The sequence below is a fragment of the Rhipicephalus microplus genome, chromosome 2 (assembly GCF_043290135.1).
Source record: "Rhipicephalus microplus isolate Deutch F79 chromosome 2, USDA_Rmic, whole genome shotgun sequence".
Taxonomy (NCBI): Eukaryota; Metazoa; Arthropoda; class Arachnida; order Ixodida; family Ixodidae; genus Rhipicephalus; species Rhipicephalus microplus.
The window spans coordinates 278,936,465-278,959,661 of record NC_134701.1 but is presented as its reverse complement, the minus strand read 5'-3'; the positions used below and the strand labels follow the sequence as shown (position 1 = coordinate 278,959,661).

Below are 23,197 nucleotides of genomic sequence, written 5' to 3'. Positions count from 1 at the left end.
CGAACGCCCTGCTTCGCTGCGTGATGCGCAGCTACACACTTCAGCACTGGACCAAACCGGAACGGCGACACCAGCGACTTCACAAATGGGACCCGGAAAGGAGGTTCCGCATGCCTCCTAAATTGAAACGGCAACTCACAAGTATGATCCACCGCATTCGTCTTGGTGTAGCGTACACTAGACGTTACGCACATATCATCGGTCGCAGTGACACCGGTCCTAATTGTGAACACTGTGATGTGCCAGAAACACTTGAGCACATATTTTGTGTCTGCCCAGCATACGCACGTGAACGACAAACACTGATTCCTTCTAATGAACAATATCGCAGTAGGTCATTAACTGATGAGACCATGTTGGGCCCTTGGCTAGACACCAACAGTGCAACTGCGGTCACAAGAGCAGTCATTACCTTTTTAGAAACAACTGGACTATGTGCGCGGCTATAAAATGTGTCTCAGCTAGAGAGAACACTACATACTCACCTCTCTATCTCACCATCGTCATCCATTAATCTTTCTTTTCCCCTTTCCCTTCCCCCAGTGTAGAGTAGCAGGCTAGAGCAAACTATCGCTCAGGCCGACCTCTCTGCCTTTCTGTAAATAAACATACTTCCTTCCTTCCTTACTTGTTCGTAAATTCAATCTCGCTGCGGGAGTACGTACACGATTCGTAACTTAGGGGGCTGAATTCAGGGGCCTGTGAAATTTTCATTTCTCTCGTTTTATTTTTTGGAACCTTCAGGGGGGCACTCTCGTAGTGGTTCCCTTTGCTGTAATATGAAATGTGGAATATAGTGCTCGTAACTGCCATTCAATGTTACAACAGTGTGACGTCAAGAACAAGGCATCTTATACTTGGGGTTGAGCGTTCAAATTAGACTGTTACGCTAGTTGAGGAAAGTGATCGTGTCCCTTACCTCCGCCATCGACGAAAGCAGTTTTTTAAAGTGCTTCCTTTTTAATTAGCAACATATGTTTTCGGTTAAAAGACGCGCGTGCGTGTGTGCGAGAGAGAGAGAGAAAGAGTATTTCTTGACCCCAGGTATGCTCCATGCAAAATTTTAGTTTAATGTGGATACTTGAGTAAGCATTCATTTCCCTCTGTTTTATATTCGATTTGCACTTGATCTTCTGACGTGACAAATTCGAATACACCCTTTAAGTCACTGTAAATTCCGTCTCCCAGTCCACGCAGCGAACATGACTTAAAATTTTTGTCCCGTCTTCTCGTTTTGGAAGCGCAGAACATTCGTTAGCACACGAATGTTGTCTGTGCTCAAGTTCTGACTTTTGCTGCAGATTATTACTCATGGGAATAATACCTTTCGAGGAGGACCGCGCTGTTTGTGCTGCGTTGCGAAGCCTCTGCAGTACATAATCTATAGGACATTTTGGATTATTCCGCAAACCGTGAGGCTGCGGCTGCTCCTGACTTTTGCCGCTGTTGTGTCCTAAATACGAGCGTGTGAGTTATGTCAGCCTGAGAGGAAGTGTAGTTTACTCTAATGATTCAATGAGGACCAGAGCAGCAAAATGTTGAAAAATGCTCCAGAGCATTGCACTCATCGGGGCTGTATCAGGTCACAAGAACCCTGTAAGTATGCGCTATTTCTACATCATAAGCATGTCCGTCTGGCTGTTGGAACCGCGCCACCTCACGTCCGTGGGAGGGGAGTGGTGCTGCTGTATATTGAGCAAGCGTGATTTTGGTGGAACGGCTTTTCTTTAGAATCAGAGGAGATGCGGTTTTTGCGATCCTGTCCGACCATGAAAGTACAAGGATGATGCTGATTTAGGTATTGATAACTGAATTAGGCAAATAGTGCGAATATTATATGAACCTTTATTATATGTGGCTCACGAAGAACGATGTAAGTGACAGACTCAAATGTGTAAGCTCAAAAGTGTCCATCAGTGAACAAATGCACCCTAGTAGCTAACACGCTGCCAAGATGAAGTTCGTGCTCGTAGTTCATCATAAAAACGATACAGTGGGTAGACACACTAGCGTGATAATGTTGTGTGAAGATGTGGTGGGTTTCGGCTCGACTTGTAGAAAATTGAGCCTGCCGTTACGATGAAAAAGGAGTGTATTTAAAATAAAACATAGAGTAACATATTTACTATGCTGCTCTATGAATAAACCGCAGCCTGACTTCGTGGGTTCTGCTTTAGAGCGTGATTCCAAAGCTAGAACTCTTCGTTCATCACGTCTTCGATCTTTGTCGAACATGGTGCACCTACACACGATATGTGCAGATTTTCTCATTTTATATACAGTCATGCAAACGCTATAGTGCATTGCAAATACTGCACGTTTAAAGACGGTGCTGGTCTGTGTTCTGTGGGCAGCCTGGTTTTTGCACAAAATGGCAGAGAATAACGAAAACATAACAGGACGTCAAAGCTGCATTTTTTACATTTCTCGTTTTGCAGACATTCATTAATATTCTCGCGTTCGTAAACACGCATGTCTTTTGTTGAGTTAATGAGCTTTGACTATTTTGATACATATTTGTCTCGGGCACTTGCGCAGCTGATCAGGCATATGGTTATGTTACGTCCACTAATTTCATTATGTGATGACATGAATTCAAATATACTGCGTGCTTTTTTTTACAAGTTGCCATCGTTGCTTTATTAGAAGTGCTATTACTAAGCTTGAAAAGAAAACAATATTCTAAAGCAGTGTGTCTCTGCTGTATTTCTATATCATCTGTTTGTGTTTCAATAAGACATTCCATACATATTCGCGTGCAAGCAGTCTTCATAGAGCAGGACCGCCCGCTTGATTTCCCAAAGCTGGCTTTTTCGTTTGTAGGTGTTGTGTGCTGTATGAACGCTGTGCGTCGAAGCTATGTATCACGCGTGTGTACAGTCGCGCGCAATATGAAGATGAAGGTTATCGTGTGAGCGTCCACTAGGACCTACAGTGGCGCCACGTCCCAGCATACTCTCTTGAGGAGAGAGAGTCCATGGTATCACGCAAGCTTAACTCGCCATTTTTCGCTGCTCCTTAAGCTTCAAGCACTTGCATCTTAGGAGGCTGATTAACCGAAGCAGCGCCAAGCAACAAGTTTAAGACATCTTTCCTCTCAGCATTTTTTTTATTCATTTGTGCAGATAAAAGCCGCGAAGAATTTAGTGATCGCAATAAGTGAAAGGCTCAAAATATATAGAAATGGTGTCCAGTTCGCCATATATGGGTAGTTGTTGTAGCATTAAACAGTCAACGAGCGAGATCGAAATTTGCGACGTTGGTTTTCACAGTTGCGAACGTATCCCTATGTCCTTGAGACGTTAGGCGGGTCGATGCTCGCGCGATATCCTTCTTATTGCCACGCGCGTTTCTTGTTTTTACTTTTGATTCGGTTTTTGCCCCACAAAGCCTAGGTCAGAAATGCTCAGTGCAAACTGCGCCTCATTGTTCGAGAAGATTCGCGATCGTTGTAGATCGTCCTGATAGGGAGCGATCCGCTTGATATCACGCCCGCCTGTCTCGGTGCCACAGTATAACTGAGCCGTAGCCGAATGGCTCAAAGACAGCTTCGTAACGAATGCGCACAGGCGTAGGAAGAAATGCTGCGGCGGAAGCTCTATTCCTAGAGTACCAGACTTTTGGGCAAGTTGCTTTAAAGTTACGTTCAGTGAAGCCATAGCGCTGATGAAACGGGAGCTACAAAAAGAGAAAGTGTGCGTCCTGTACTCTTTCTTTGGTCCCTGCCTTATCAGCGCTGCGACTTCATTCAAGCTTAATTCATCGCGAAAGGCCGACGAAAGCAGGCACGCTCCGTATGGACGCCATGCTCGCGCAGAACCTTCACGCAAGGAACAATTCAAGGTAAGCATGCCGTGTATACCTTGGCTATCTCAACAAAAATGCTCGAGAATTTCTCCAGTCGAGGCGCGGTTCGAGTGAAGGGTTGATTGATTGATATGTGAGGTTTAACGTCCCAAAACCACCACATGATTATGAGAGACGCCGTAGTGGAGGGCTCTGGAGATTTCGACCACCTGTGGTCCTTTAACGTGCACCCTAATCTGAGCACACGGGCCTACAACATTTCTGCCTCCATCGGAAATGCACCCGCCGCAGCCGGGATTCGATCCCGCGACCTGCGGGTCAGCAGCCGAGCACCTTATCCACCAGACCACCGCGGCGGGGCTCGAGTAAACGGTGATTTGTAATCGGAAAACGGCCCTCAAGGAACGTTTCGAGTGAAGGGTCGAGTCGAGGAGTGTTTGTGAATACGCGGGTGAGGCTCCGTGTAGCAGTGCGTTCTTATTAAATTGGTGAGTTATTTTTTGTGTACATGCAGAGTATGAAAATTCAGCAATGTTAATTATCTATGGAACACTTTTCTTGCAAAACGCAATTTCAGATATGTTTGCTTCGACAACGGGCAGCACTGGATCAACTGCGCAACGAAGCAGGCTAATTATACGACTGCAATAATATGGAACTCCGCCCTCAAGGAACTAAAATAAGCAGCGGAGGCAAGGACACCATGCTTGCATTCTCTTGGGTGTATTTTGGTTTATTTTTTGAATTTTTGGTAAACTTGTCTTTCTTGTCATAACATTAGTTATCCCATTTTTGAAGCCCCTTAACATCAAAGAGGTCTTGCAACATTTTTTTTTTTTTAGCATAGTCAGAAAACGCTGCTGATCGGTATTCGAAGCTCCAGAGAACACGCGAGCCAAACGTTACAGCTCAGCGTGCATCCCGAAATTCGCCGTTAATTATCAAAGTCAGCTAGGAAACGACATTTCCCGTTCCCTCTACAATTGATGCCATATGCCCATATTACTGTGCCATACACCCAAGTTTGGAGGCATGGGCTGATTTGAGCGTCGCGAGCTGCATCGAGATCGCGCTTCCCCCAAATCTAGATCTGTCCTTTTTCAGTCAGGATGCACAGCGAACCGTGAGACACCTAAGAGCACAAGGTCGTAAAAACCTCGAACTTCGGCGTATACGTACTCGATTATCTTCAAGTGTTCAGCTGTGCCCGTAACATGGGCGATTGCTATCGTGAACCGTATTTAAAATTTGAAGCCAGCAGCTGAGGCAACTTGCTTTCGCATTTCCTTCATTTTTATCTCACTTTCTGATTTCCCATTCTGAAGAATAAAATAATCGTAAACGATCGATTCAAATGATCGATAAATTTAAGAGGCCAACAAATTAGCAACTGTATTGGAAATTGTGTTACGCGTTAAACAACGTCCGCCATCGTTTCCTGCGAACGTTGTTCGATTGATGGCAACAACGGGATTCTTAAACGGGAAAATGCGCTAATTTACAAAAACTAATGAACGAACTTCTCAGCAGAGATGCTTTACAAGGCATGACGCTTTACAACATGGTTTACAAGGCACAACCTTAATTAAACCCAGACGATGCCAATGTAGGGGCACCAACTTTACTACAACATGTCTGTCTAGTCTGGGAGACACATTTGATATGAATATGCGTCGCAGGGGAATTCACTCAGAGTTTAAAATGAAAGCACAGCAGGAGTCATTTGGCAGCTTGTGCAACGTCTGTTATGACGTGACGCTTCGCAGCTGCAAACGCGCTGGTGAACTTCACATTTAGAAGAGTGACAGGAGAGTAGTACACAGTGGCTTGGCTATCAGTCTCTAAATAGTCATGTACAGCGGTTAGCACTGTTAGGGTGAACACGTGAGCGCGTGGCCGACGGCACTACATCAGCGCCGCGTAACAGCGTTCGTTGGAAACATTGCACGGGCGCAGCATGTGCTCAACGTCAAAAGTATGCGCTGTTCGTCGTCTGCTAGCCGCTTTTTGGTCGGTTAGGCTGGCGTGTCCTTCATTCCGAGGCACATCTCGAATAAAATGTGGGCCGTTAATACAAAAGTGAATATAAAACAGTTTACTTTTGAAGTATTTATAAAGAAAATCTCGAAGACAAAAAATAGGTCCAAAAGAGGGATGCATCAGCTTCGCAAACAAAAGTTTGGCTAGGGGGCGACGAACAAGCGTATTCATGACGTGGTAGAAAAACTACATCGCAGAGCACATGCTGCGTATATGCGCAATGTTTCTACCGATGAGTGTTACGCGGCGTTGATAGTGCGTCAGCCTTGTGCGAGCGTGTTGATTAACATTTTATTTATTTATTTATTTGGGGGGTTTAACACTCTAAAACCACCATAATTGATTGATAAGTAAGATTTAACGTCCCAAAACCACCATACGATTATGAGAGACGCCGTAGTGGAGGGCTCCGGAAATTTCGACCGCCTGGGGTTTTAGATGCGGAGCATCTTATACTCGCGCCTTGTAGTGCGCCGTCCGCGCCGTCCGCACCGCTTCTCGAACATTCGACAGCTAACGCGCGTGCATGCGCCGTCGCGCCGTCGCCCACTCTTCCACCATCTGTGCATCCCTTCCTCCTCTACACACCGCGCGCGCTTCACTCCTCCACCATCTGTGCACCCTTCCTCCTCTACACACCGCGTTCGACATCTACAATTCTCCTGATTCTCCAGTGGACGCGCATGTGGCGTCGCGCTTCGAGAACATTCAACAGCTGACAGTGCATGCGCCGTCGTGCTGTATATATACTCAAGGTCGGCGCTCGCTCGCTGAGTTGCCGCTCGTCGGTTGGTTTGTACGGCGCGTCAACGTCCAAGGTCGCGGTGAAATGAATTCCAACGAATCCACAAACACAATGATCAACGTCCCTTCGACCAGCGCCGCCCTTTCGCATACGTGTGTACGTGTTCACTCATTTAACAGCCCCTCCTACAACCACGTTAACCAATTTAGCCATCGACCCAAGTAAGTCGCAATTTAACACCCCATTTCACAACCACGTTAACCAATTTAGCCATCGACCCAAGTAAGTCGCACTTTAACACCCCGTTAACCAATTATATGGTCCGCATCCTCCTCAGTGTTCCCCCGAGGGAAGCTGCGGGCAATTTTTTTTTAACGGGCACCCAAATCTGATCACACGGGCCTACCGCATTTTCGCCTCCATCGAAAATGCAGCTGCCGCAGTTGGGATTCGATCCCGCGACCTGCGGGTCAGCAGCGTGCTCGCGTGTTTACCCCTAAGAATGCTCACCGCTGTGCGATGATTACTGATCCCTAATTGTGCTCACTGCTGTAATGGCTGAGGCTTGAGTCCCGTTACCGTCAGGGTAATCTTGATGCGCCCGCCTCTTTAACCTGGTTTTTAATCTCGATAGTTACCAAAAAAAAGTGGCTCTCTTCGCATCTGTATTGACAGTAAATTCGGAAGCTAAGTGCGAACCAGGATTTGTACCTGTTGCGTAAAGATAGTGAACTGGGAATGTTACGGAGCAATCGCACGTTTTCAATCAAGTGAGATAGCAGGCAAGGTAAGCTCGACTTGTAAACAATGCTGCCAATAGGGCGCGCACTGTAGACACAGATCCGTTAACAGGGCAAACGTGGGGCCTCCCGCGACAAGCTTCTGCGAATAGCCCAGCTTTTTTTAGATCGATGGCTCCCAGCAGGCTGAAAACGGAACGGCCCGCTGATTGTCTTTGTAGAACGCAGCGACGAGAAGCTGATGTAGGTATGCAGTCCATGGTCGCCCCGGCCATCCAGGCTCAGAGACACACGGTCTTCACGATGGCCGTCGTAGCGCTGTACGGCTCGACGTTTGCGCCGGGCCTGCGGTCTTCGAGGTACCCTTGGCCGGCGTCGTACACGAGGCGCGGCACGCGGACGCTGGCCTCTCGAGAGCACGAGTCGACGACGAAGTTCTCGTTGGGCGTCGCCAGCATGCCGGCCCCGAGGCGGCGCCGGTTGGCCGCGCCGCCCTTGCGCGGGTCGTAGATGCGCAGGTGCTCGGCGGCATTGGCTTCGAGCTTCTGCAGCGCCACCTTGATGTGCCTGTGAAACAAAATTTACGAGCAGCCCTATCATTATACTGAAGGAAGACAATGCTTGCGTGTTGAAAGCCGACAGCCAACATTATGAACCATTTTTTTATTTATTTTATTTACAGTATACTGCGGTCACAAAGGACCACGCAGGTGGGAAAATATACAGCTTCGAATTTACAAGCACAAATGGAGCCGCAAGGCACACGAGCTCACAGAAAAGGGAAACAAACTAATCTTGCGGTATATCTAGAAGTATTACCAGCGTAGCCTGTCAAGATAAAAAAATAATACAGTTCTTAGGAGAGTGACGCACACTATAAGAAGTATAAAAGTAAACAAAAAAGAACTCTTCCCGGAAGACTTCTTTTCCTGGCTAAGTGCGCATGTCCTTCGCATTTAGCCTTGTTATACCAGCAATAGACATTGCTAGACAAAAAAAATATAAAGGTAGGCTAGTTGGCAGCGTAGCTTAGTAAAATGACTGCGCGTCAAAAGAAAAAGAAGGGTCAATGCAGAGAGCAAGACCACACTGATTTTACGGTCATCAGGTGTTTTACTCTTTTGTGTTATCAACACTGTTATACATTAGCGAGACTTCAGTCAACACTAGTTGAAATCGCAGCGGAAGTCACGTGACCTAGTGAAAACTTGTGTTTTATAGTGCTCTTCTTTTGCGATCGGACTATATTTCTCGTCAGAAATCGCGCAACGCCGTACCCTTTTGTATAATGTGTGTGGACGAGTGCTACATGAAAACATAGTCCTCGAAAAAAAAAAAGTTATGCTGCATGTATTTTGCAGCCTGGTGTGGGTGTCCCATCTCGCGTCAGCCAATAGGTCCGCGAATGCACTAGTTGAAGGTGTAGCTGCGTACACATTCTCAAAAAGTAAAACAGAGTCCGCGAGCAGTGACAAAACTGCCCTAAACTGCATGCCAGCATGCTTTATCGAAGAAGTGTTTCTCTTTTTATAAACGGAAATGATGACACTATCTTCTGTCACATTTCGTTTCATAATTAGAGAACCGCTGCTCTGATAGAGCAACCTGGCATGCAGTTTTGCGTAGTTTGGCCACAGCTCGCTGACTCCGTTTTATTTTTGGGGCACCTGTACGTTACCTGCATTGTTGCTCAGCGCTTGAATTCGTTTTAGGCGATAGCTTTTTTTTTTACGATGTGTACGACCTCCAGTGTTGTAATGTGTAGTATCACTCGTTAGGAATGATAATGGAGGCAGAAGTTGACGGATAACCGTCACCTCCTGCATATCGCTCTTCGTGACCAACAAGGGTCAATAGATGTGGATTACTACAGGCTTCATCTTCTGAATGTATCACAAATGGACCTGTGTAATGAAGGCGGATGTTAAATAGTATCACAAATCCTCCACTAGCTAATACATGTCCATGCTTTGAAGCCTTATAAGGTCGGAGATGACAAATTTTGCGAAATATAGAAATTTCTGTTGTAGGCAACACGAGATAGCAAGTGCTATTTCAACGCCGGAGTGCCATTCCCCGTTGCATCATGAGCATTTAAGGATGCGCTCGGCAACAAGAGCAGCAGCACATGCAAAGAAGAGCGGATTGCCACAGTGTTCGACGGATTAGTTATGCAGTGTCGTTCAGTACGAGTGTGTCGTCAAGCGAACGCGCGATCTGGGGTAACCGGAGAGCAAACAAACAACCAAACAAACAAAAAGAAGATAGAAGAGAGCTCACTCGAGGCCTCCCGGCTTGCGCATGTCCTTCGTGCTGAAATTGATGTGTCCTCCGGAGCCGCAGAGGGCGTCGTTCTCGAAGGGCTTCGGGTCGAACGAGATGACCACGTCGAACTCTTCCGCCACCCGCTTGAGGATATAGCGCGAGATCCACAGATGATCGCCCGCCGCTGTACCTTCCAGTGGTCCCACTTGGTACTCCCACTGTGAAAGACAAGTCAGCGTACACGTCTGTGCGAGAGTAGAGCCAATAAGATTGGCAGATTGTCGATTGTTCATGTAGTGCCACTGTGGCGCTTAAGTTCGCGATAATGAAATTAAGGATTCGCCATCGTCATTTAGTGGCTGACGTCGCAACCTACTGGAGTTGCAGCATAGAGCAGGATGCATGCTGTCGGCTGCAGGCAGGCCATGCCTTGCAGACAGCGTGTCATGTATAAGGTGCTGTAAGGTGTAAGGTGGTGTAAGGTGATAAACATGTGCATAGAGATAAACTGCTGATAGAAGCACAACGAGGTAAACAGCTTAAAGTTGAGCTGCAATTAGAAGTGATTCATGATAGGGAAATAAAAAACTCAGACGTGCATACACTATTACAGAAGCGGATGTAAACTTACAACACAAACGCCAAATATCAAGTTAAATGTTTAAAAATGGCAGGCAAATATCTGCAGAAAAAATTTGCTGTGCAGGCTCTGCAGGAATGTAATTGCCTTCCTAGTCTGGGATACGCTGTCAATCATGAACACGCTTAGTTATAATGTCATCGCTTATTTTCTTACGTTTAAATGCGACGTCATCGTGACTAAGCACTCGGATATCGCGGAGGTGGCCCACGCACCTTATTGGCGGACGACAAAAACCTAGCACGTGAAGGTGGATGCGGACACCTTCATGTCAGTTTTCTCCACAGTTGTCAGCGACAAAAGAAGCGCGTGAGCACACGTCAGTTACCTCAGAACGACATTATTCAGAATGAAAATAATTCACTATATACAGTTTCGCTAATGTTTCTAGCACTATAGCAGGAGATGTTTGTAATGACGGTATACATTTATTTTGTTGTGAGAATATTTGGAAAGTTGTATGGCGCCGCGACACATCTTGCCGATTTGCACTGGGATCTAGGGTGAAGGCCACAGCGCGGCTCGCCCTACCTGCGAAAGGACAACCTCGGAGTTGGTTCCGCTGATCTTGACCCCGGCGTAAGCGCAGGCCTTTAGGTGGGCATCTGAAATTTGCCTTCCGATTGTGTTCTCCGCTCCGACACCGAAGAAGAATGGTCCTGAAGTGTAAAATATAGGGATTAAAGGCGTCAGCCTTTCGCTTCACTTTTTGGCCGACACACAGCAATGTCATTAGCGGGTAATTGCAACTTGGCACATGGTAATAGTAGAGCCCTTGTCTAGCATAGTATTCAAGATTGGGCGACCTCTGGCGAGCATGCCACTCCCATCTCGGAGAAGATTTAGTAGGGACTTCACTACCATGCCATCTCGGAGGCGAACGTACCATCACTTGCATTGCGAGTGACGGTACATTCTCCTTATTTCTGCCGCACACTGACTTGGCTGAGGCACAGTGACACGGAGCTAAAGAAGATGTAAGATACATTATTTGCAGTCTTTAGCTGCAACGTAGTAATCGTGATACGAAATGCAAAGAAAGTACAGCGACCGAAAAGACGACTTGCTGCCGGTAGGGAGCAAGCCTTCAACCTTCGAAGAACGTGTCCGATGCCTCAGAGTGTGCTAGAACAGAGGAGTGCGCGGAACGGCCGTCGCACTAGCGTACAGAAAGGAAAGCCCAAACAGGGTCAAGCCGTTCGTGGCGCTTCGATCGGTAACCTGCAATGGGTTGTTTGAGAATTGCGCGAGGCTCTGCCAAAGTGGTGGAAACGTAGGATTCCCACTTCCCACTCAAAAGGCCCACGTTCTAATTGCAGCTGCAGATAGTGGGCTTTCATTTTATTTTTAGTGGCACTTTCTACAGCTGTATTACTTTTTCTTTGTTTCTTCAAACTACCTTCAGTTGCTACTTGTTGCTACGAAAATTAACTTAAAATGTGAGGGCTCGTATTCGCGAAAATCGTCGACGAAATAGCAAACTTCCCAAGTCAGCACTCATTATGCACACATGTATAATCTCCCACACGTACCTGGTTTACTCTTTTCAAATAAAATACCTAGAAAATGTAAAAAACATGTGTCGTCGTTAGTATACATACCCAGTGGCCTAATTGAGTGTCCGTCTCTGGGCCAGCCTAGTGGCAGACCGTCCCTTCCTCGAATCGCGTACTCTTGCTCGATGCCAAACCAAGGCTCCTGGGTGCCAGCTTTCGTCATCACCTCGACGCACGAATGGCGTGTGTTCGTCTCTGCAAGAGAAAAGGGCTGGTGTAGTTTGTCTTCCTGCTTCGAACAAACACTACAATATTGTCAAAGAAAAAGCTTCTAATATGTCCTGCCTGCGCGAACTACGGAATTCGGAAATTCTTGCTAAAAATAACTCTAGGAACACGGACTCGAAATTTACTTGTCTAAAAGGGGCCATATTATCAGCCAATTTTCGATCGTCACCCGCGTTATACGGGTTGATTCTTGTTTGTCCAGAAACAAGCTGGTGAAGTTTTAGTGCACTTGGTCAGGCGCGTGATTTGTCATTGAATATTCTTGAAAGAGGTGAGGCCCCGCCGTGGTGCTCTAGTGGCTAAGGTACTCGGCTGCTGACCCGCAGGTCGCGGGCTCAAATCCCGGCTGTGGCGGCTGCATTTCCGATGGAGGCGGAAATGTTGTAGGCCCGTGTGCTCAGATTTGGGTGCACGTTAAAGAACCCCAGGTTGTAGAAATTTCCGGAGCCCTCCACTGCGGCGTCTCTCATAGTCATATGGTGGCATTGAGACGTTAAACCCAACAAATAAACAAATTGAAAGAAGTGAGTGACCTCAGAGTCTGGCGACACTGGCGTACTCGCGACCTGTGGCCTAACAAGCTGCTCGCAGGGTGAGCGTCTGCATTCCGGATAACGATTTTGATCCGTGGTCAACTGCGCGAGCAATCGAGCCATTTCGGCTTTCTTCGGCTAGGCGTTGGAACTGAACAATTTGCGGCGGCTGAAACTTTGGTAGAAGACGACGTGGCTCCGCTCCATGCAGCACATGACGTCACAAACGCCATATCAAAAGGGTGTACACTGGCGGTGGGTGGGGTTTATAGCCGGCGATCACTTGGAGCTTAGCTTGTGCGGAAATAATCTTGAGCAGCAGCGCAAATTTCATACGCATAAACGTGTAATAGACACACTACTTTTATTTTTCGCTGAAAACCGCAAATTCTCGAGTGACCATCTCTGGGTCCCTTTAAATTTGAATGGCGAGTGGATTTCTTACGCTTGGCGGACGTCAACAATGAAGTGTGCTTATCGGGAGGCGCAAGTGCGCGATGTAGACAAATGCACTGGGGTGCAAGAATGCCAAGGTATTATGAGAGAGGGAGGGAAAGGTTCGGTGAAAGGCAGGGAGGTTAACCAGAATAAAAGTTCCGATTTGCTACCTTGCGCTGAGAAAGGGGAAATGATACCGAAAAACTGTATATACACTGCATGCTTAACTGACACAATCCCTGGCATCATCCTACTTGCCTCTATGTTGAGGAAATTAATCATGCGTAAACCTAAGTTGGAGAGAGCTTAGCGCACAACTTCGAAAATGAGGCTCGGAGGCAAAAATAGAAGCATGGACATCCATGCTTTATCCAGTGCACTTTGACTCAGCTGCGTCCACTGGGAAATTGATTTCTAAGGTTTAATGTCTGAAAGCGAAACTAGGTTTACGATTAATATCGTATAACCCGCCATGGTGTTCTAGTGGCTAAGGCACTCGGCCGCTGACCCGCAGGTCGCGGGATCCGATTCTGGCCGCGGCGGCCGCAATTTCCATGGAAACGAAAATGGTTGAGGTCCGTGTGCTTAGATTTAGGTGCGCGTATAGAACTCCAGGTGGTCGAAATTTGCGGACATTTTTGCTACGGCGTCCCTCGTGATCATATAATGGTTTGCGGACGTTAAACACCAGCAATTGTTAATATTGTATAAGGGGGCCCTGAATCAACTTCTGTGTTTTATGATGTGCACTTAAAACAGACAGCACACGCATTTCCGGATATCACCTACATCGAAATGCCAATCGCCGCAGGAAGTCACACCCTTTACCTTACAGTCATTCACAGGATGTAGTAAACTCACGTCGTAGCTGCACTCACTAATATGTAACAAAGGCAAACGAAAATAAAAGAGAGCTCACTCGAGGCCTCCCGGCTTGCCCATGTCCTTAAACGAAAGTGCCCGCCTCAGTCGGGGCGTTCAAAAGTTAGCTTGACATAAAATGGAAATCAATACCGGGCAGACGGCTTGAATGCTATCGGTTTCGAACATATTAAACACAGAAACACCGATGGACTGAGACGCCGTGGTCGCAAGCATCAGTCTTGGAGTATTATCCAACACAAGTACTTGCTATTTGAACGTATCGGCACGATGAGACATGTCTGAGTTGTGCTTTCGAAATCTGAAATTGTGAGTTATTTACCACACTCGTGATAGCTATTCATCGCAGTTCACGGACTTTGCGATGAGAAATGGGATTCTCAATGAGCCGTTACACACCGCTTTTCACATCTGCTACATTAGCGGGTACACTGTCCGGCAGGGTCATGCAACCATCACCACATCAAATTTTGTTTTCGTCATAGTGATTGGAAGATATGATTGAGTCGATTGATAAATATATCGGCAGGAACCTCCCTCTAAGCAGAAAATCCATGCTGTCCCTGTATTTTCTTGCATCTCTCTCTCTTTCTCTCTGCGTGCATGTGTGTGTGTGTGTGTGTGTGTGTGTGTGTGTGTGTGTGTGTGTGTGTGTGTGTGTGTGTGTGTGTGTGTGTGTGTGTGTTGACCTGATTGATAGATATGTGGGGTTTAACGTCCCAAAACCATCGTATCATTATGAGAGACGCCGTAGTGGAGGGCTCCGGAAATTTCGACCACGTGGGGTTTTTTAACGTGCACCCAAACGTGATCACACGGGCCTGCGACATTTCCGCCTCCATCGGAAAGGCAGCCGCCGCAGCCGGGATTTGAACCCGCGACCTGGGGGTCAGCAGCCGAGTACCTTAGCCAATAGACCACCGCGGCGGAGCAGCGTGTGAGTGTGTGTGTGTGTGTGTGTGTGTGTGTGTGTGTGTGTGTGTGTGTGTGTGTGTGTGTGTGTGTGTGTGTGTGTGTGTGTGTGTGTGTGTGTGTGTGTGTGTGTGGGTGTGTCTGTGGGTGTGGGTGTGTGCGTGAGACATGCGTGCGTGCGTGCCTACGAATACTTGTTTCTCATGTTGAACGTCACAGTGTGTAACAACGCAGCAGTGGTGAAGCCAGGAATGCTATCGAGGTGAGGAGGTGGGGGAGGGCGGGTATCTGTCATGAGTGCAGAATGGAAGCCAGTCTGGTTAATCATCCGTAACTAGGGCTAATTTCCATGCATGGCTTTTGTGACAGACTTCCGTTCCAATATCCTGCAATTGTCAAGCTCATTACTCTGCTGTTGCGTCGACGAATCAAATACAGAGGTTAGGCTGCCGTCATTGAATTGTCATCATTCAGACGATGTGCTTCAGCGTCTCTGAATTGAGCGTGTACGAAGTCAATCGAAAGCATTTCCTGCTTTTACGTTCGATTGCCTTGTGCCGGTTGGGTAGACACCGCTTTCACGCATGTAAAGAACGTTAGGCGAGGCGGCCTTCACTATCGTCGCTACGAAAAGACAAAAACAAAACAAAAATAGCAGTAAATGGCACTCATCCAGTATACCGGTTAGGAGTATTAGCACACATTTTCCTTATGCATAGCGCGGACTACAATTGCACCATACGGCAAGTATGAAGGGGACCTTTTTCCTCAGCGCAGTTCACTTGAAAGAAATCTCTATACCACATTTACCAAATTATAACGCGCATCTTTTTTTTCCCGGAAATATAGACCTCAATATCGAACGCATGTGCGTAAGATTCGGGTACAGACGTTTAAACTACCCCACTATAATAGTTGTATATATATATATATATATGAATACGAAAACTCTCGGGTGCCCTGCTATCAGTGCAATGAAAGAACCTTTAAGTGGCCTAACTCATTTCGAAGGACGCCACAGTGGTGTAACTCATGACTAGCTCGTGGTTTCGAAGCGTTAAACCCGATTATATAGTTTGTTACTTTAGGTGACTGGTTTACCAGACCATTATCTTTGCATAAAAAAAAACGTCACTGACCTATGTCAAACAAAACATGACGTTTCGGATCCCGAAACGTCATTTGTTATGGATTGGGCACAAGGGATCTGTGCGGATACCGAAACGTCATTCGTTTCGTTTGCCATAGGTCAGTGACCTGTTTTTCAACAATGCCTTTACCTGACTAGACGCTATTCCGTCGAACTCTCAATTACATTTTTGCATTTCTGATGCAGCATAAAATTACATAAAATCAGCAGCGCGTTGCTGAAAGCGTCCCTTGTGGATAGGCTTTCGCCATGCCCGTTCTTTTCGAGTCACAGACATTGTATCCGTGAAGATAGTTTGTTTTAATACTTAATGAAGAAAAAATGGAATAGTCGCCGTTTCTGCTTCGGAATATGAGATCGTCATGTCAGAATTGTCAAAAAGTTTCGCTCATGTGAATCCACAGGAACCCGTCGGTAATGAAAAAAATAATTGTAATAAAAAGGACACGAATCATAACTGCGGTTTGTGTAAATGCTGGCCTCTTTTTAATCACCATCGATTAGGATTAACATGCACATGCTCTTGACTATATAGGCCAATGGGCTTCAGGAGATGTCTCTTCAAGGAAAACTTATTGGCGGAAAGATGCGAATTATTGCTGCGCTAATAATGACCAGTCGGGAGGAATTCTCGCTTCCAGCGACATCTTCAGTAGAGAAATGGGAGGAAGCTTGAGCCATAGAGTTTCCCAAAATTAACTAGAGGGCACTCTGGCGCTGCGATCGTTCAGCGACCATGGGAATGATGGGTAGTACACACATTTGCCTATTCTTCGTACTTGCGGGCGGCGAATTGTACTTGCGGCTTCGTTTATTGCTGTGTTTCGATTTTGTTTTGAAAGAAAGATTCAACCCTTTTGAACTTCGTGACCCAATTTGGAAAGGTAATTAAAAAATAGGGCGGTGAAGCGCAATCGCTGAACATTTGCCGATTTTTGTTTCATGAGAAAACAGCTTCAAGCCACACGAACACACACGGAGCCAAAAGCAGGCCAGAAGTTCGAAGTTTAGACAAACGTGTGTACTACCCATCATTCCCATGCTCGCTGAAGCGCCGTGTGTTGCAGCTCCCATAGACACTAGCGCCAGAGTTCCCTCTGGTAAGTATTGAGGGAAACTCTATGGCTTGAGCTTCGCCTTCAATGGTAGACTGAGATTGCGTAATCGGGTCTCGTACGCATCGCCTTCTGAACTTTTAGCCTGCTCTAGTTTTCGGTGCATGCCTCAACCGCGCAACAATTGACCGTGCGCGTAACATTGACCATTTCGAAGTACCATTGAATGTCTCTTGCAAGGGCAGTTGCCCGCTTCCTCATAATTACTCCTTTTGCGAACCAGCGATGGGTCTACTACGCGTCCGCAACATGCGTACCTGCTCAGCTGTTCACTTTGTTGATGCTTTGCTTTAGCTGATGATGATTAAAGACATCCGATTGTTTTGTGCTGGTTGGGCCTTCTAAACACCCACTCGGTGCTTAATTTACTTCTTTTGACGCCTGGCGTGTACTTACGCTTCTGCTGCGTAATGTAGGAGACGTTACAAATATTCCTTTCACTTTGTGGTAATAATAGAGAGTTTTAGTACTGCGGAATGGTGCGACGTACGCATCACGCAAGCGCCTTGCGTTACGTGGCGTCGTTTGCCACTAAACGGCTTTTAGTACGCCGTGGTACCCGCGTACGTAACGAGCGTGAAGCGTGTTGCGCCATCTGGTTGATCAAAATAGAAGCACGTGTTGTTGACAGCCAATGTGAGCCAATCCAAGTGTTATAACCAGATTATGGCCATATTTTAAGCCACAGAGCCGGTTGGTGCTTGACTTCGATGCCGCCATTTTGCAAAACGAAGTCTCGCGCTGTCGCGAACTTGTTCGAGAGCGGCGCGATCACCTCATACGTACGCACGCACGCATCTCATGCGTGCGTACGTAGCGGCTGCGTACGTAATTCGATACGTGCGCGTTGTGGTCTGCGCACTACGCAGAACGTGGCGTCCTTACGTACGCAGCGTACGCAGTACTAAAACTCTCTAATATGTATCTATAGGTGTTTTTTTCTGAAACAGTTTAGACAAATACTGTGGTTCTGTAGTAGAACACTTGCTTACCACGCAGACGGCACAGGTTTGATCCTCACTCGGACCCGGAGTTTTTATTGTTTAGGTAATTTGAATGTTTATCGATTCTTTGCTCACGAACAAGATGATGATCTTTCGCTCAGAGCCGATGACGCCGACGCCGGAATTTCCACGGAACGAGCTCTTTGACGCTATCGCGTTAGCATGCATGTCGTATGCTGTGGTTCCGATGGAAAGCGTGTAATGGTGATCTCGGTTAATAATTGGCCGTTGCTGTTTCTTCATCGCCTTCTAAGCGGCAGTGCGACTTTAGCTTTTTTGGCAAATGTCGGCATAAATCTTGGCATTCCCGTTTCAGAAATATTATCGTTAGAAAGTTGGCGTCCCACGTGAAAATGGAACAGTCGAACTCGCGCTCAGCTTCATGTAACGCCATAACCAATGGGCTTTATCTGAGTAGCTCACCCAACATTTGTATGCGTGAACATGGAGGCCAAAGTAAATATATTATAGCAAGCCTCTATCTAACCAGCATAGGCAACGTAGTGTCGCACGAGTGAGGCAACGAAAATAAAAAAAAATCAGCCAATCAACGAGCGAACAAACGAACCGAATACAACCATACAAAGCGCTATTGCAGTTAGTAGGTTGAAGAGGTGACTGCCCCCTTAGGGTAACAGCTACAGGCAGTGCGTAAAACAAGATGAATAAGGCGCGCAGAAAAAGGTGCCGCTCGTCAGTGAAAGATTATCGAACAGTTTTAATAAGATAAAATATTTTCGTTAAACAGTCTTCGTGATAATAATTTTTTTTTGCAAAAATTACACAATGCCAAAGAAAAGCGTGCATGCAGAACAACTCCAGCTAGGTCTAGCGAAATGAAATAATGTTAAAGAATGTCAATAAAAATGTGTCACGAACCTGTTTCAGCGATATAGTTACAAAGTGCTCACCAGTTATCGATGAATAACTCGGTCAACTAACTTGTCCAAACCCCTAATCTATGGATCTTTCAGTCGATGAGTGTATAGAGTCTTTAGAAAATTCAGACTTGGCTGAGTGACCCCAGTGTCAGGAACCGCCGCCTTCACAAATTGGACCCATCGAGAAAGCTTAAAGTTCTATCGGACCTCTCCCGCCAGGATGCAACTTTACTGTGCCGCCTGTGGTTAGGAGTATCTTTTACAAAGGCGTACTCTTTTCGCATAGGAATGGCGGATAGCTCCCGATGTGAATCGTGCGACACTGACGAGACAATAGAACATCTACTGTGTTCATGTGAACGTTTTGCGAGTGAACGCAACTTGCTACGCGAAACGTTAGAGACACTAGACAGTAGACCTTTTTCCGAAGAGAAGATACTTGGCTCATGGCTCTACGCGTCGCTGGCCAGCAAAGTGACGCGGGCATTGCTAAGTTTTTTTAAAGACGACCGGTCTACGCGACCGCTTATCAGCGTGCAATGGACAAGGTCACATATACACACACGTTGCCCTTCACTTCTCTCTCTCTTCTCCTTTAATCCCCTCACCCCTTCCCCCAGTGCAGGGTAGCAAACCGTACGTGCGTCTGGTTGACCTCCCTGCCTTTCATTTCTTTCCTTGCTCCTCCTGCTCCTCCTAGAAAATTCAGTCTGGCAACATCGCTCTTCTGTCATATCTTGTTCACTCGTGCGACCTGGCGGGCTGCGTGTCCCAGCGACCCTAGCGACGCCGATTAGCGTTCCCTGCAGCGCACACGGACAGCCAGTCCGCCACCCGCAGAGGTCTCGCAAGGGCCGCAGGGGCGCTGTTTCCTGAAGCGGCCGCTTTGTGCCCTCTCGGGCGTCCCACTTATTGCCAACCACAACACACATACGCAGCGATAATCGCGTACTGGTATCAGCACAGTGCATCACCGTGGGTGAACAAAACATGGCGGAAAAAAATATGTTTTCGGTTTCGTTCGATAGGTGGCGCTGAATTTTGAAAAGGGTGTCTGTTCAAGTATCACGAAGTAAAAAATAAACGCCTCCAATCTGCCAATGACTATAACAGATGGGTTTCACCCACCGTGCGGCGTTCCGTCGTATTTTAACACTTGGCACAGCACCAGTTTGTTCCGTCCCCTGAGAAAGGGATCACGAAAGAGGGCCACGGGCTCCATGTACATCTCGGACTTCGCGCCAGCGTCGCCCCACTGGTACGTGCCCAGGGCGCAGAACGTCCAGCGTGGGCAGTCTGTAACAGGAAAATAAAAATAACTGTTCTAAAAGCCTTTTTTCATTTATTGATTTGGGTTTCTCAGAGGCACTAAACTATTTTTAAGTGCAAAGTGGTGGGCGGGGATTACTAACTAACTGAGGACGTAAAAGGAGAGGCCGAGTGTAAGGGTCACTTTCTCAACGAGCTATATACGGACAAACATACTTTCTGTACTGAGCATTTGCGCACCACAGTATTCACACCGTACGAAGGAGTTCACAGCTGCTGGTTTCCAAGTAAAAGTAGCAGCCGGGTGGAACGCGGCAATGTCAGTGCCTGCACTGGACAATAAGAAAGGTGTACTAACTCACTCACTGACTCACTCACTCACTCACTCATGTGGAAAACACACTCGAGACATCTAAAGAGTCGTTCAAACACTTCATACGTCGGCTCGACTACGGGTTTATGACAGCCGCGTTTCATTTGAAATATTTGTTTTCGGTATTCGTGTTTCAACCGACGCTGTCTTCCCTCGAAGTGCGCATCCACTTCACAAGCAAGCATGACGCAAATAAAGTGCAGCGCACAGTTCGCATCAATCACATTCGTGCTTACAACACGGTCAAGCTTATTTTCGTTTAGTTCTCCGCGTTCAGCGAGAGCGAATACAGCGTGCGGCCGCTTGTTGAAACCAGCAGTGTTTCTCACGCTCGATCATTTGAATGAAATGGTTATAAAAACTTGTTTAGTGATATTTCTGCCACGGTGTTCTTGCGATGCTGGAGAGCAAGCTTTTCAGATGTTGCTCTCTGCAGTGCGCATTTCTTTAAGTTTCGTATTCCCACGCGTGGAAGAATCCCCGTGGGAAAAAAAAAAACACACTAACGCTGCCTCAATGAAACGGCCTCTGAAAACACAAAAAGAAGAGTGCATTATTCTTTCCTAGCGTTTCTCTTCTTTCTGGCGCACTTCGTGACGCAAGAACAGTGATTCGTGTGATGTCATTACGGCACATTTACGTGATTAGTCCAGCGCCTCCGAGATCGACGGGATTTCATGGTGAAGGAAGGCGAGGTCGAGCGTGACAGTTGCTCTATCCTTTTTTTTTTGTTATAATCGTGTACCACTTGAAAGGCCTAAAATTTCATGTCAGTAATTCTTGGCATATCCCCCTGTGTGGGCAAGAGCCACAGTGGAAGCATCATCATCATCATCATCACCATCACCATCATCATCATCATCAGTTGGGTGGCGCGGCAGCAAAACTCGCGCGAGAGGTGCAGAAAATAAAGAAAAAGTCAGTTGTGTTTAGGCTATGGCGCTAACCAGACGTGTTGGGTCGTTTTCTCGCGTGTTCTCCACACATACACGTGAAATGTAGGTTGTGAATTGTCTGCTACACTGCTTCACAAAGGCAGCCACCCACCCGTTCTTTGAATGACTATCGTGCGCGATCAACTGGTGATTTTGTGTTTTTGACTGCGCATTTAAAAGTAACAGCGTGTAGCCGACAAGCGTGAAATCTTTATAGGCTCCATTCTTAGTGCTGGCATTGTGCAGGTGCTTTCAAGAAGTGAGTGGTGGGGACGAGCTATCAACTGTAGGAATTCTGAGTATACTAAGGCAAGAAGGAAACCACTGCCTCGTCTCTGAACTCAAGGGGGTGAGGGGCCCTTCAAAGGATTGTTTCATCGAACGTTGAAAGACGCAGGAAATCGACAGGACTCAGCATGTGGCAGCTTTATCTTCACAGCGAGATAGCATTTCGTGCTGAACTTGATAGTCATACCGAGGGACAATGCGCTGCAACTTGAAAGCGGGATAAGTTGCTGCAGATAACGAGTGGCCAACCGTTTCATACATTTAGTTTTTTTAAGCATCGATATAGTAAATGGTAGCACATTTTGTTTTCAACACTACAATCGACATTGATTGCTGCTGCTAATATAGGTCAAAGCCTTTTTCACTGCCCTGTCTCTTCTACAGTATTTCGCCCGTGGGCTATAGCTGGAACCATGGTGGCTGGAAAAGTATTATTATTACTTTATGCCTAATGACGAGTGCTGTTGCTGAGACTAGCTAATATAGAGGGTTTGGACGTGGCGTCATGAACGCAGTTCTTGAAAGGAATTGGTGCTCCACCAGGGCTGCTTCGATGACAAACAAGTTGCTTCTGTGTGAAAACAACGCGACAGGAACGTCATCTCTGTGCGTGAGTAATGAAGAAACCCGCATTTGATGATATTAACGTGACGTAAGAAACGTCACGCCCCCGCATGCTGGTGATCCAACATGACCCTTTCAGAAACGGCCTTCATCTACGGCTGTAGTAACATTGGTGCGAGCTCAAGTGTCATGTATATAAACGTGAAGCAAAGAGAGAGCTTTCACCTTCGGGCGCTTTCGGCTCGAAGTCGAGGGTCCGCGTTTTGGCGCGCACGTTCTCCAGGGTGCCGTCAACGAACACGTACGTGCAGAATACCACATCATCCGGCTGCTCGAGCTCGAGGTATTTCTCCATGATGTCGGGGCGGTATGTGGCCATGGCTATTTCTTGAAAGTGCTGCGATGGAGGAGACGCGCCGGCTCGACTCGCCGCTGATTGAACGGGAAGCAGAACGGGCTGTTAAAAGGAAGCGCGCGTTGTGCGAGCAGCTGAGTGGAGTACCAGAGAACGAGAAGGATGAGGAGAGAGAGAAAGGGCGAGGCCCGTTGTTGCGGCATAACGGGGGCGCTGACGTCAGCTAAACAGATGCTCAGGGCCGCCGCCGTCTTGCAAGTTGTGGCGGCTGCAACTGCTCCGACTCTTTCTCTCTCCTCCTTCATTCACTTTCTTTTTCTGATCGCGTTTCACTATCAATTTTTCTCATTTATGTGCGCAAAACACTCACTGTATGATGTTATATGCCAGACAGAGGTCAACTTTGCTGCCCCACTGATAGTGGGAACGGAACGAGATTGGTGGCGTTATACGAACTCGTAACTCTTACCATATTTC

The 23,197-nt window shown here is 46.9% G+C and overlaps 1 protein-coding gene across 1 annotated transcript; it reads right to left on the bottom strand.

The window, feature by feature from the left end:
• Positions 1 to 3,090: 3,090 nt before the first annotated feature.
• LOC119179506 (glutamine synthetase) lies at positions 3,091 to 22,937 on the bottom strand. Its single transcript, XM_037430594.2, has 6 exons — positions 22,591 to 22,937; positions 20,065 to 20,232; positions 11,839 to 11,988; positions 10,769 to 10,896; positions 9,613 to 9,815; positions 3,091 to 7,899 (listed from the first exon to the last, which is right to left on the bottom strand). The coding sequence occupies exons 1-6, from the start codon at positions 22,742 to 22,744 to the stop codon at positions 7,614 to 7,616; spliced, it is 1,089 nt and encodes a 362-aa protein (XP_037286491.2). The 5' UTR covers positions 22,745 to 22,937; the 3' UTR covers positions 3,091 to 7,613.
• Between the last annotated feature and the right edge of the window lie 260 nt (positions 22,938 to 23,197).

What these genes read in the sequence shown, in the direction of transcription:
- LOC119179506 (XM_037430594.2), bottom strand. Translation starts at nt 22,744, where the DNA reads ATGGCCACATACCGCCCCGACATCATGGAGAAATACCTCGAGCTCGAG. An exon ending in ATACGACGGAACGCCGCACG is followed by an intron (nt 11,989 to 20,064) that starts GTGGGTGAAACC and finishes TTTCTCTTGCAG; the next exon opens with AGACGAACACACGCCATTCG. An exon ending in CGCAAGCCGGGAGGCCTCGA is followed by an intron (nt 7,900 to 9,612) that starts GTGAGCTCTCTT and finishes TTTGTTTCACAG; the next exon opens with GCACATCAAGGTGGCGCTGC.